The 13,778-nt window shown below is 38.4% G+C and overlaps 2 protein-coding genes across 5 annotated transcripts in view; one reads left to right on the top strand and one right to left on the bottom strand.

Annotated features, from left to right (window-relative positions):
- LOC146451062 (uncharacterized) overlaps positions 1 to 13,778 on the bottom strand; it is a 35,235-nt gene that overhangs the window by 1,176 nt on the left and 20,281 nt on the right. The gene's annotated exons all lie outside the window — the stretch shown is intronic.
- Positions 49 to 9,241, top strand: LOC146451065 (uncharacterized). The gene is made up of 8 exons (XM_085099609.1): positions 49 to 1,836; positions 4,314 to 4,576; positions 5,301 to 5,430; positions 5,815 to 5,939; positions 6,531 to 6,685; positions 7,270 to 7,318; positions 7,660 to 7,756; positions 7,897 to 9,241. Exons 1-8 carry the CDS (start codon positions 1,518 to 1,520, stop codon positions 8,451 to 8,453), a joined length of 1,695 nt encoding a protein of 564 aa, XP_084955735.1. The 5' UTR covers positions 49 to 1,517; the 3' UTR covers positions 8,454 to 9,241.

Raw genomic sequence — 13,778 nt, 5'->3', positions numbered from 1 at the left:
CCAACAAGTATGATTTCAATACTATCCGGAAAACTATGTACTAATATTTCTATTATTTTATTTTCAGCAAGAGGCCTCACGGGAGCACTGCAAGAACCAAAGAAAATAATGCACAGGTGATAAAAAACGTACGGTCGTTGCAATGTTTTTCAAAGTGCGTTTTAAAATTGGCTTCATGAAGCGAATGGCTCCTCCAGTTAACAAGAAGCAGGTAATAATTTGGTACTGTATTTAATATTGATATCAACAGGAAGCTGTGATAAATTCAAAAGCTAGCTTGACGTTGGAAAATGATGATGAAAACGTGTATAAAGCCCTCAGTATTAAACCAGGAGAGCCACGTAAGTCAGCGTTTGAGGATTTAAATTGATTGTTTCCAGTTGTTTTTTCTCTCATGGAGTTAAAACAGCAATAATAGTGGGTATAAAAATATTCTCATGAAATTCCCAAACGATTCATTTTAGACGTTTACGCGTCGGCGTTTAGCGTGCCACTTCACCCAGCTACAAAAGATGCTCCTGAATCAAGTAACTTTTACGCATCTCTGAACATTCAAGAGGGACATAATATCTATGGGCTGGGAAACGCACAGGAACTGCTTTATGAAGTGGTGGAGAGACCTAAATCTGAAACACCGTCCCCAAATCATTCCTGTTAAGAACGTCATGTGTTCAATATCCTCAAGGATCATTCCACCATCCAACCATCTAAAATTCCCGCTAATCATGGTGCAGAGTCAGCGTACAAAGGATTAGAGGATTTCAACTTAGAAGACGTAGAGGGCCCTGGTCATTATGGTGACAACTCTTCAGAAAGGCCTATTTACAACACGTTGGAGGAACCTTACTGGGACGGCCCTTATGAGCCTGTCTATAACACTGTTGAAGCCAAAGCGGAACATTTTAACAGTTGATTGAATATTCAATTAGTACTTGTTTGTAAGCTTGTTGGAGGATTAGATTCTTCTTATACAGCAAGGTTCTTAAGAAATAAACAATAAGTCTGCCACTCCCTCTTAGGGCAATTTTGTCACCTTATAACTAATGTTGAACATAATTTATACATCTCTTTTAGCTTGTTGCAGCACGCACGACGACATTTTTTCACGGTCTGTTTCCCATATTTGAATTCTAACAAGCGGGAAAACCATTTAAGGCAGTAGAAAACAACCGCATTTCAGCTTTTAAGCCACAATTGTTCTAGTTACGTCCGCCAATGCTTATTCCAATAGCCCAAGGGCAGGAAGTTTTGATCTTAAAATATGGCACTTAAATCAGTCGATACAAAAGCCTTTCTCAAAGCGTGACGAGTCAACATCAAACGTTTCGAAATCACGAATATTACGTTTTGAAACACGAATATTCCCCGTTATATTTTCCTGTTTAGAAACGGAAAGAGAAACCATTATCCAGCTGTGAGCCCCTCGTCACATAGGATACTGAGACGCGCTCACGAATCCTACCGACAAAGAATTCTAAGAACTTCTGGTGAAAAGCGGTTTTAGAGCTCTTCTAATAATGGCCAATGAAGTCATCGCAAAGTCAATGAAAACATCGCCGGTATCGATGCTGGTTTTCCTTGTTTTTATTAGCTTCGCGATAGGAGATGTTTTTGAGATTAACAGATACAGGCCGTCTGTAGCAAATAGCAAAGACGTTTTCAAAATCCCCATTTCAATATGTAATCGAACAAGTGCAGGCGATGTATGTGGATCATTTGACGCCATCAAAGTTCAAAGCTGTACATGTTCCTGTCCACGCAGTAGGAATACCTTTGCTTTCGACGATGACGAGTGGAGGTGTGTTAATAATAGGGAGATCAGACGAAATCTCCAAGGTAAGAAGGTGATGGTTTTTTAGACAGCGAAGATCAGGAAAAGGAAAGTTTCTGACTCTGATGCAGCGCTTTTAAAATCTTTTCATGCTCTGGTGATCAGGCGATTACTCAAACATTGTTTAGCTGCTGAACTGTAATTTCAAAAATGGTTATCTTCACATCATTTTTTTTCATCTAATGCCAGCGAGATTTTTGAGACTAGGTACATTTTCAAGGTCTCGCCTACCAAACCGATCACTGAGATGAGACAGGTCAACAAATAGTGCTTGTCACTTCATAAAACTGCTTCTGGCCGAAATAGCTCCTCTGTTAGCTTCTGTTTACTTGAGCAAGCACATAAACAGGAAGCTAGGGTATTTGGTTTCACAGTTCACGGCAAAGATAAACAGCACGAAAAACTGACAATTACACAGAAACAGCCTGGAAGTTTGATTTTCCGTTACTAACAATTCCTACAGTCAAGATATTTACAAATGTTCTCTGGCTAAAATTATAAAAAAAATCCGAGCCTTCGGCTGTCAAACTACAGCCTTCGATGGATCATGGAGGTCCATTATGGAGGTCACATAATGGCGGTCCATCGAAGGCTACAGTTTGACAGCCAAAGGCCCAGATTTCTTTTATAATTTTAGCCAGAGAACATTTGTAAATATTTTGATATGTCTTATCCTGGCTACGCATCAATTTTTAATTCTTACAGTCACTGTAGTATTGCTTAAACCTTCAAATAAGATAGCGAGGATAGCGATAAATGAAACAACAACAAGAACAAAAACGAATGGAAATGAACGCGAAATATACTAAACTATCGATGAAATTCTCGCTATCATTCCACTGCTTGATCAAACTTAACAGCCAAGAGTAAAAGGAGATTATCACCCAAGGTAAAACGTGTTATTTTTCCCACATTTCACATCTAAAGATAAAATGTCTCGACGCCGAATCAAATTCTCCCAACTTATTCTAGAAGAAATATAAGGAGATAGGTGAGGAGATGATGTGTGCTGATATTAGAATACTGGGTTAAGTAAACGGATTACAGTTGCTACCTCGTATTTCTGTTATTGTCTTTTATTGCTCACTGATGATCAATTTGCTGCCTAGTTTTGAGTGTTAGTTTTATTTTTCTTGTTAGGTATATGCCTGCGCCTTGCGTGTTGTGTTGTGTGCGTGTAATGTGTGTTTTCAACCTTGTAATTGAAATTTATTTCCATGTAAATCTCGCTGTCTACTACTGAATACAGAAGTGTTTTGAGCGGTTTATGACTATGCGGGAAAAGCAGATCTTGGCAAAGGCTATTGGAATCCAAAAAGAAAATTGGGGGTAACCACGATATTTTAGAGGTGATTAAGGTGGCCGAATACAGTTTTTCAGTGTACAAATGTTAGAAGACGTTATTTGGAAACTATGGACTTCTGGACGCCCAAAATTGGTATGGTGTAAGACTAATTAAGAGAGAATGTATTTTCGTACGTCTTGTTGAGCTAAGTACCGTTTCCATGGCAACGCAGCGAACTATTAAACGTCCAAAAATAGTAGGTTTCCTTTATTTTTAGAAAATGTACTCATTAGATTTTTTCCATTTTTTGTATCCAGAAAAACTCACAAAACACTGACACAGTTGCACTACTTTCATGTAATTTTAACAGAGAGATCTCCTGTAACTATTGATTTTGCATTTTTATGTTTTGTGAAGATACCCTCTGTTAGATTTAGGTTTCTCTTTGTAGGCGAGTTACGCTTTTAGGGAACTATTTTCATGCCAAATGTCACGAAATTCTAATGAGCGGTTCCTTAGAAAACAGTTCATTTCCACGAAAACAATCAGTCACAATTTTCTAGTCAAATGCGCATGCGTGGCTTTAATTGGGATTCATGGCAAAGATGAAAATCATGCAAAAGGTCTTGGTGAATGACTTTTTTGCTCGGAAAGAAAAGAAAAAGAGTCCAGAAAAGAGAAACTTAGTTATTTAGGATAAAAAATTAACTTTATTATCCATTTCATGTGAAATTGAGGGATCACTTTATCGATTGCCGTATTTGCGTACCACAACCCTGGCGCGCGCTTAATAGCATCACTAACAGAATCTGTGTTCGGCCACCTTAAGCAACAATAATTCTAAAAAGCGCCAAAATACATAACAACGTATGGCACTTTTTCTCAAATTGAAGCTTAATTATCTCTGAAAAATGCGTGATTATCCCTAATTTTCTTTTCGGATTCCAATAACCCTTGCCAAGATCTGCTTTTCCCGCGTAGTTATAAACTGCGCAATATATCTCTGTTTTAGCAGGCCCCACCGTTAAGAAATCCGACTTTTTCGGGCCATTCCGAGATGCGCAGAAAGTATGCGCAGTAGCAAAAGGAGATATCGTCCTTAAATACTGTTTTATGTTAGTGTGTTCTTTTAAAGCAAAGGTAATAAGGTGCCTTTGCTGTAGTTACTTAGAAACCGATCTTTTTTATAATCCACAGGTTGTAACAACATAATTGGCTTTAAGACCGAGGGACCCACCCCTAGTGGGCCGTTGTACGCGCTAAGCGTGCCCGACAGAATTGCTATCAATATTGAAAGCGGTGGAACTTCTGGCTGGAAGAAATGTGAAGTCAGTAATTCGTCATGGTATCTTGGATGCAATGGCGTGCGACTCTGGTCAAGCCAGCATATTGTTATAATGAAGAAACTGTTTAAGTTTACAACTAGACAAGTTATTGCTCGCGGATACTTTGACATGCAGGTAAGAAGTAATAAATCACCAACGTTTAAAACCAAGGTCCACCATGAGCCATGCGAAACATGGAACTCTGTGCTGAACCAAAGGCGTTTAAAGCAAACAGCTGTAATCCATCGACACGTCAATAAAATTATCATATTCCTGTTTTTTGGGTGTTATAATGGAGTTACTGATTTCGTGAATGTATGGTAATTGAACCTCTGTAACTCTATTCGGATTTGAGGGATTTTGACGACGAAGATGTCCTCTAAAAGGTACTAGTTTTCCTGTGATTCTTTCTGTTAAGTACAAGGAAAGCATTTGGGCTTGAACGAGCGTAAACGAAATTTTAAAATCCTTCCAATAAAAATTGGCAAATTATCGAGAAATGACAGGCAACGTGAGATGCCTAATTATGGTTTTCTAACGTCATAATTGGTAAAATGGCCTAATTTTTTTACTAGGTGCGATGAAGTGAGTCGATTTCGAGCGCAGTTAAAGAGAAGACGCCCAAAATCCCATCACTTAATGTCATTGCAACCGTATTTAGCCCAACCCCCTCCCAAAGCCAGACGGCGGCGATTAGAATTCGAAAAACAGTGTATCACGTGTGAGGCGGAAGCCCTAGAATAAATGAAAGTAACAGATAGTTTGTTGCCTTAAGTACTTTGAGAGATCGTTTCAAGAAATGAGTTTTATCATTAGATAAAGACTTTTATCTTCATTATCTCATGCATTCTTTCCACAGGTTAAAAGTAACGTTGATGGCACAGAGTTGTTTAAGGGACGAATTATTAACCTTGGCATTGAATGCACCGACTCCAAGCAAAACAAATATCACGGGTGTTTGGCGCTTAAATTAATGGGACAACTGAAATGTGAGTGTGTAACGCAAGTTTCCCATATCAGTGTGTCATGTAACTGCATCAAATTATCCTCTAATTTAATTTGCTCCAACCATTCATCAGTGTTCAATGCTACTAAATACAGGGTTGCGAGAAAAGCATTGAATTGGTGTGCCTAATAAAAAGGTCAATGTATACCTGTTGTAAATAAATGCCACTATTCCACGATTTGTACCAAATTTTGTGCGTAATGTTTTGCATGAGTTTTAATCTTCGCGCAAATAGTAAGCATCGTTAATAATAATAATAATAATAATAATAATAATAATAATAATAATAATAATTATAATATTTAATTGGGGTAACACCAGAAAAGCTAACACCCTCCGGGTAACTATCGGTTTATGTCTTCGAAAGGCCCTGTAACAGATCCCAGTTTGCAACCGGACTCCACAGTCATGTCACAGGCCACACGACCTACAGGGAAACTAACTCCAACCAGACCGATGTCCTTGAGCTCGACTGCTGCATTCCTTTCTAACGTAAGTACAACCTACAGTAAGCAGAAAACCAACAAAGAAAAACGAAAACAAAAACCCAGCCAAAAACAATCAAGAAAACAAAGAAACAAAAATCAATAAAAGCAAAAACAACCCCTCCCGCCAAAGAAGTAGAGCAAAACAAAATGAATCAATAACAAGGCTTAACAGATAAATGAATAATTACCAGAATATAGACCTTAAAAAGAATTGTGGGCGGCCATTCTCTATCATCGCTGAATATAAAAAAACTTGAAATTTTTGCTGCTTTTTGAACTTTATTCCACCACTGGTGCACTGCCTGTGGATTCTCTTCCGTTGATCATCTTCTTCAATTAATTTGCGACCTGCCTCATTATCTTTCCCTTCCGATGGCCAGAATAATTAAAGCTGCCCTACAAACCGTACTGCTTGTCAATTAATTTACATTTCTTTCACGTAAGGATCCCATGACGTCTTCTTTTTCAAAAATATTTCGACCTTCTGTATTTGAGATCTGGGGACACAAGAAACAACATTCTCAGTATTTTGTTTCACGGCTCTCTTTGGGTGCACCGATCCTCTTCTGAAGGAGATCATTTTATGCTTTTCCAGGTCACTCCCCGTCCCAGTTTAGGAGGTCGTGAACGGCAAACAGACAAAGGCTCATCATCTTCCCCTGGTCTGATTGCAGGCATCGTTCTGCCCATTATTCTACTTTTCGCCATCATTGCTGGCCTTCTGGTTTATTATCGCCGCCGCTACGCACAGTAAGTAAACCATTATTCTGTTTTTTTCTTTCACAATAGGCCCCTTGCACTAATTAGTCACATGAACCACGCCCCCTCCCCCCCGAAAAACAAAACAAACAAACAAACAAAACAACAACAACAACAACAACAACAATAAAAAGGCAAATACGTTGAAATAGTGATGATACTAGAACCAGAAAGAGCACATCAAAATTATTATAGATCCAAAATTACAAAGCAAAATCAACAAAGGGGATATTTTATGGCAGTATCAGTTTTCAACAGTACAAGTGATGTAGAGAAAGGTGTTGAGCAAGGATTTAAATTTTTCCCTTTACTATTCTCAACACCTTTCAGTGCCACTGACGCTGCACTATTAATTCATTGTTACTAACACAGCACAATTGACGGATACAACATTGACAGTCATTTCCTCCCCGAAACTGTTCTCACTAAATCGCAGCGATCGAAGAAATAATCACCCATGCCTCTAAAATCTGTTTCTTCTTATACCTTCCTGGACATCTTCGTGAACGTTTTCAAAGTTATTATAAAGACATTGAATTCTCTGATATCACTGCTCTGTTTGTTTTCTTTTACAGTAAGAAACCTCGTGCAAGTACTACAAATTCCAAAGTAAATAACAGGAAGGTAAGGAACTTAACTAAGACGTTATTCCCCAAGTCGGGAAGAAGGACGTGATGATGATGATGATGATGATGATGATGATGATGATGATGAAAGAATTTAATCAAAGGTTACCGCACGTTGCCAAGTCTTATCGCTCGAGTGAGGCTGATCATCAAATGTTCTGGTCTGACATTGAGTGCAATGTCACTGGGATCTTATTTAAAATAATCAATGTTCCAGCATAAGTCGATTCGCAATGTTCCTTTGTCGTTTTAAGCCCCTTACTGTAGCTATAGATAACCCTTGGACAATTGGCGGCAATTGATTTGTCTGCACTCTAATTTTGTAATCTTCGTATACAGGATACATTGATGGTGAACCTACAAGCAAATTCAACGTTACGAAGCGATGAGGAAAACAAACATCAAGTTAGCGAGCCACGTACGTCAGCAGGCCAAGGTGAAATAAACATGACTCTTTTTTTTTCTTCCTGAGTAGATCTTTCACTAAAGAAGTAACATAAAAGTAATGTGTTTTCTTTCTGCGGACATAAGCAGTTGCAAATTATCTAATGAAATGACTACATTAACCTCTTCCAGAAATGTATACATCGGCCTACAGCGTGCCACAGCGCCCATCTTTACCCAAATGTGCCAACGGAGAGAGAGCTGCAAACGATACTAAGTCAAGCAACTTCTACGCCCCTTTGAACATTAAGGAGGGACAAGTCTATGGGCAAAGGGACACTCGGGAACCTTTGTATAACGGTCTAGAAAAGCCAACTGCTGAAAATAAAACATCTCAAAATGATGGCTTGATTAGTATAGAACAACCTGTGTACAATCTTGTGGAAGAACTTCCCATCGCTGAAGGAACTGATGGACAAGCCAACAATGGTGGAGAACAAGTGTACAACGTTTTGGAGGATCCTAACCTTGAATACGAAGAGGGCCTTGGTCATTACGGTGCCATTTCTACAGCTGAGGGACCAATTTATAACACACTGGAAGAAGACAATTATGAAGCTAACTGCAACTCTCAATTCTCAGATGAACCAGTGTACAACGTTCTGGAGGACAATTGTCCGACTTTTTCAGAAGTTGATAAATATGGCCAAGAACCAGTGTACAATATTCTGGAGGGACCTGAACAGTAAACGGTATCCCTGCCGTAGTGTTGTAGAACTTGCATTCCGTTTAGAAGTAATAATTTACGAATAGCAAACTGCGCAGCGGGTACAGTGGATGCACGCGGGAGGTTGCTGAGCACGAACGAAGCGTAATAGCCCTCTAATGAGTGTTGAGGGCGGTGGTGGTTGCGGGGGACGTACTCGGTGGATTTTTGGATGGGGGTGTGATACTGGGACTCTGAAACCCTAACCCCTCATCAGTCAACGTTCAGCCGCATTTTGCCACCCTACTACAGACACCAAAAATTACTACCCTATCCTACACTTGAGTCTTATCCCCAGGGACATGTTCCAGACTAAATTGTTTCCCTATTCTAGAACAAAACTCTCTGATTTCTATAACTTATCCCAGTCTAACTTATTTGGAAAAACATAGCTTTCACAGCAGCAGATACCTATATAGCATATTTATGCAAGTACTCCATTGGGGAAGTAAAACAGTTCTCCCAGGTGCATCCGTCACTCATTAGCTCACACTGCGCCGTTTACCATTTGTTTTATGTGTGATATAGTCCAAAACAAACAAAAAACAAAAAAAATCTATTTTTAATTGACGTACTGGTGTGTAAGACCTGTTTTTATAATTAGTTTCAGTAGTTTCACTCGCAACCTTTGTGGTTTCCAAGGCGTTGAGGCCTGGAATCCAAACATATGGGTTGACAAGTCTCTACTGATAAATATCAGCCCGGGAAGGGTTTATTGCGTATGAACAGGAGCTAGGGTGGTTGCTTGTATAAATTGAAATGATAAGTGAAAATGTTGAGGTGACATTGACTGTGACATTGTCAAAGTCACCTCAAACAGTCCTTCTCAGGACTACACTCACCCGGATGATCATAATTTACCTTCTTATGACATGACGCCTGGGTTCAAACCATCTGTAATGTTGTTTTTGTTGGGAAGTGACCTCTCCAGCTCAATTTTGTTAAAAAAATATTTATCAGAATTGTTACATTGTTAGCTTTTAGAAAAAGTCGTATCTTATTTTAGGGTGTCAATATAGGCTTCAGTGTTTGGTGTTCAAAGAGTTATGGATGAAAAAAAAATTGACTTATCTCTGTTGCTTTGCGATTCCAAGTAGATTGTGAGGCCATTTTTGTCGCCAACCTGAATGAATATCGCTTGTTCTAGCAATTTTTGGCTCAAAATTTTTGGTTTGATCTAAACGTGCAAATGTACGTAATTGCCCTTTAGCAATTCTTACCAAAGTAAAATCGAAGTTTAAATGTACATAAATAAGTTAAAAAAAAAAAGAAAATCAACGTGTATTGTTTATGAACGTTTCTCAATTGTTGTTGTGCTTTTGGTTTTAAAGTTCGATGTCCTGACACTTTCAAGTAATATCACTTGTCTTAAAGGAGAGAGGGTAGGAGATTTTTCGCGCTTCTAGTCGTTTGCCTTCTGATGTTGTCGAGAGAGCCAATGTTTGACCATAAAGGGGTATTGTTTTGGTATTACAAGTTCAGAGAATGCGGAAGACGTAGAAAATAGTGAGATATTCAAAAAGATTAGTCGTTTGTTATGCTGTTTATTTAGCTGCCATGGAAACGACAAGAAGGAACGTGAACACTTCTGTGACACCCCTTCCGCCACAATTGTGGATTTCAAGAATTTCTTTTATCATTAAAAATGACCCCACTCAGGATCAACTGGAATTTAAACTCTATCAAATGTCATTTAAACCTCGGAAAAGCTGGTAAAAATCTCAACAAATCAGATCAATGAACACGAACACAACAAGTAATTCTCGAAACTTGAATTGTATATACGCGTTATTGACCAAGCGTGAGGTCAAGATGGCTGGATATTGGCCAAGTTCTTTTTTTGCGTTTTTATGGGCCGAGACGAAGTCGAGGTCCATAAAAACGCAAAAAAAGAACGAGGCCAATATCCAGCCATCTTGACCGAGCAAGCTTGGTCAATAAAGGATTTATTATATGGCTTTACCATCAAGTTACAACTACAACAACAAAACAAAACACGGCATGAAACTGCTCTACTCGGAAAGAAATTCTTCATAGCCGGCCGGTGGAAGATTTATTTTCAGTGCATTTTTGGATTAGCATGTAATCGTGGAAAACAACGAATCCTAAATTATCTTAGGGCTCTAACTTTATAATGGTTTAAAGGGAGTATACAATTATTGAGAACGAAAAATTTAGATTCTCGCAAGAACGGGAAGATTTGAATAGAATCCGGCAAACTCGCCATTTTCAGCCGATCGCGCGGTGGCGTAAATAATAAAAATTTTTACACAGTTTTCGGCCTCCAATCATTAATTCTTGAATGAAACAATAGATTTTGAGATTACATGCAAACAAAGAGCAGGTAAATCAGAAAACTGGGCGAAACTTTGACAAGATTTTCTTGTTTACAACAAGCAAGACGCGGCTAAATTAAAAACGTGAGCTTCTTCGGCGAACTTAAAAAAAAATACTTTTCTGAACTGCTTTAAACACTAACTGCAACTTCCACTACGCTATGATTTAAATACAGTCATTGCAAACCTAGAGAACTTATCAATTTGGCACTCGACTTGAGGCAATAAGTTTTTCAAAATCAATTCTATCTAAAATACTACACGCAGAGCAACTCACCGATTCAACTCACATTCATTGTAGCTGAAACAAAGTTTTCACTACACCAGGACGATTCCATTCTCTTTCCTTTCCTTTAGGTAAATGTTGAGAGTTTACCGAACTTTTTAGTGAGCGTTTTCCCCCAAAACAACGGGAAAATCGAAGAAAACCCGCATTGTTGTTGGGATTAAACTTTCGATGCCAAGCGGACGGGCAACGGGTAATCCCGAGCGGGCAAGATAGCTCCATCTTGCCCGCTCGGGTAGCCAATCACAGCGCAGGATTTGACTCATCTTGCCCGCTCGCGGAGCCAGCCATATAATAATGTATTGTATTGTATTGTATTGTATTGGACACGTCTACAATACCAACAAACCATAACTAGAGGCCTCTATCTCCGGAATCAACTCTTTAAGTCAACCTTAACAACAGATCCGAGTATAGGTAGAACTATTTTTAAAAGCGCTTATTCCGCGAAAATGTATGACGTATGACAATTTAATTGTATATTGTTTTCCTTTTATTTGGTATTTGAACTTAGGGCTTTCTAAAAGGGGAAGTATCACGCAAATTTGCTGTCATTTCAAAACCCAAAAAATTTTGTCTGTCAGCAGAAACAACGAAATAATTGTCAAGTTTGTTTTAAATTATCACCCCAGTACAATAAAACAGTCGATTAGTGCCTCTGGCCAGAGACAGGGTAGGCCGGTATGGATTGAAACTTGAAAAATGTTAGACTAATGTTTTTCAAGTTCTCGCATTTTTGTTTCCAAAATGCGCTACAACAGATCACGAGTTGTTCCTTTCAAGAATTGAGTTGATTTCTTTCCTCTCTTCATTCTAGAATTATTTGGCAGCTGATTGAAGGTCTTATTTCATCATTTTTTAACAAAAGATATCAAAAACACCATGATACTTCCCCTTTTAGGTCCCCTGAGACCCGTTCCAAAAATAAATCTACTCTGGACAGGATTGAATCCAAGGCTTTGTATGAGAGATAGAGGTTCCGTGTCACGCGTTCCTGACAATACGAATTGTAGGCCTCACTTCAGTCATCTTTGTCTGAGGTTTCTCTTTGTATTTGATTAACCATGCAGGCTTTTCACATACAGCACGACTTGCAACATTTTGCAATATACCATATTTACCCCATTTTCTGGTTTCAAAACAATCGTACAAGGATAGGATTGAAAGTTTCACAACTTCCTTGTCCTCTCTGCATGTTAATTTTTTTATGAACATGGAAATACCAAGTATTTTGTCCTATTTTTATCTGTTGAGAAAAAACAGGAAGGGTATTGATTGTCTATGACCATGTTATAAATTATAAATGGCGAACCTTTTATTTCGAGTCTGGATTAGCAAAGTTTCAAATTGATCGAAAGTTTTCCAAGGTGTTATCAGAAATGATGATGATGTTTCTCACTTAGTTGGAAGTTGTTGATTTTCCCGTCGACGTGCATTCTGTTTTCTAATGCACAAACTTTTGAAATACCCACATCAAGACGTGGCATAGATACTTATTTAATACTCCTTCCTCAAGGGGTCGGCGATCCACGTTCTCAATGTATTCTCAATGAAGAACACTTAAGAATACAGCAGCTCCGAAAATAGGCCTCCCCAGCGAATATCATCTTATTCTTCGTAAATAGCAAGTTTTTATTTCGGTATTGGTAATTTTTTTCTTGGTTAGTGGAAGTAGGGTTCCAAGATTGTCGTTCAACATGCTCGATATTTGTTACATGGCGATGCTGGACGTCCGGCAACGTCCAGCTTTCAGGGGCGTAGCTACCTGTACGAACGTATGCACGTGTGTAACTGAACTGAGGAACGATTGAAAAACAGAAAAAAATAATTAAAAGAAAACAAACCAAAAACAAAAAAAGTCTAATATTCAATGGTTAAATAATAACACCATCGCTTAAGGACTTAGAACCCCCGTACTTCTTTCAACCATGCAATGTTTCAAAACGAATGAATGGCGATTTTCACAGAGCAAATAGCAGGCAGCACGCAAGACTGTGTAACCTCAAAACTGAACAGTGCACATTCACCAGTGAGCGATTTCGTACATGCATTTCAGTGCACTTTTTCAATCTTCAGTAGATTAGAAGTCAGTCTACATATTTAGTATAAAATGTCAAATCAGTTGCGCAACTGTTTGAGAATTATTTAGAAGAAAATAACAATGATTAAGTCATCATCATAGTTACGTCTTGGGTCAAGACTTGACTCTGATGATGACTTCCGCTCATGATGTCGAAACGTCCGTCAATGTCACCTGAAACAGTCCTCCCCATGATCACACAAACCCGAAGCGTAGCCGAGTTGCTTTTTAACCAAGTTAAAGGTGTTAGGAAATAGCATGAAACAAAGTGTTAAACCATTAATAATTATTGGAGAAAGTCTAGGCAAACGTTACCCAAATTTTGTGATAATTAAGATGACATTTCCAAACTTTCTTCATGATAGTGATTTCCTTTGTTTTGTCTTCAATCATTAAACAGTATTCAAGGGACCATTTTATCTTTTGTTACCACAACTTTGAAATCAATATAAAATATTTAAAACGTTGCTGTCTGCATCGGTTGTTTGAATGACTCAAGAGAAGCTTAGGCTTGAACGTTTTAAATTGATTTTAATGTGTTCTCAGTTTGTTGTTTAAAAAATAAAGAATGTTAACTTACCTTACACAACATCCCGTTTTCACCAT

Source organism: Pavona decussata, unplaced genomic scaffold (assembly GCF_977016875.1).
Source record: "Pavona decussata unplaced genomic scaffold, jaPavDecu1.1 SCAFFOLD_403, whole genome shotgun sequence".
Lineage (NCBI taxonomy): Eukaryota > Metazoa > Cnidaria > Anthozoa > Scleractinia > Agariciidae > Pavona > Pavona decussata.
Note: the sequence above shows the minus strand (reverse complement) of the source record. Positions and strands in the feature narration are given on the sequence as shown.

Coding starts and splice junctions, on each gene's coding strand:
- LOC146451065 (XM_085099609.1), top strand. CDS start 1,518: ATGGCCAATGAAGTCATCGCAAAGTCAATGAAAACATCGCCGGTATCG. Junction 5,940..6,530: donor CTGCTGCATTCCTTTCTAAC/GTAAGTACAACC, acceptor ATGCTTTTCCAG/GTCACTCCCCGTCCCAGTTT. Junction 7,757..7,896: donor ACGTACGTCAGCAGGCCAAG/GTGAAATAAACA, acceptor AACCTCTTCCAG/AAATGTATACATCGGCCTAC.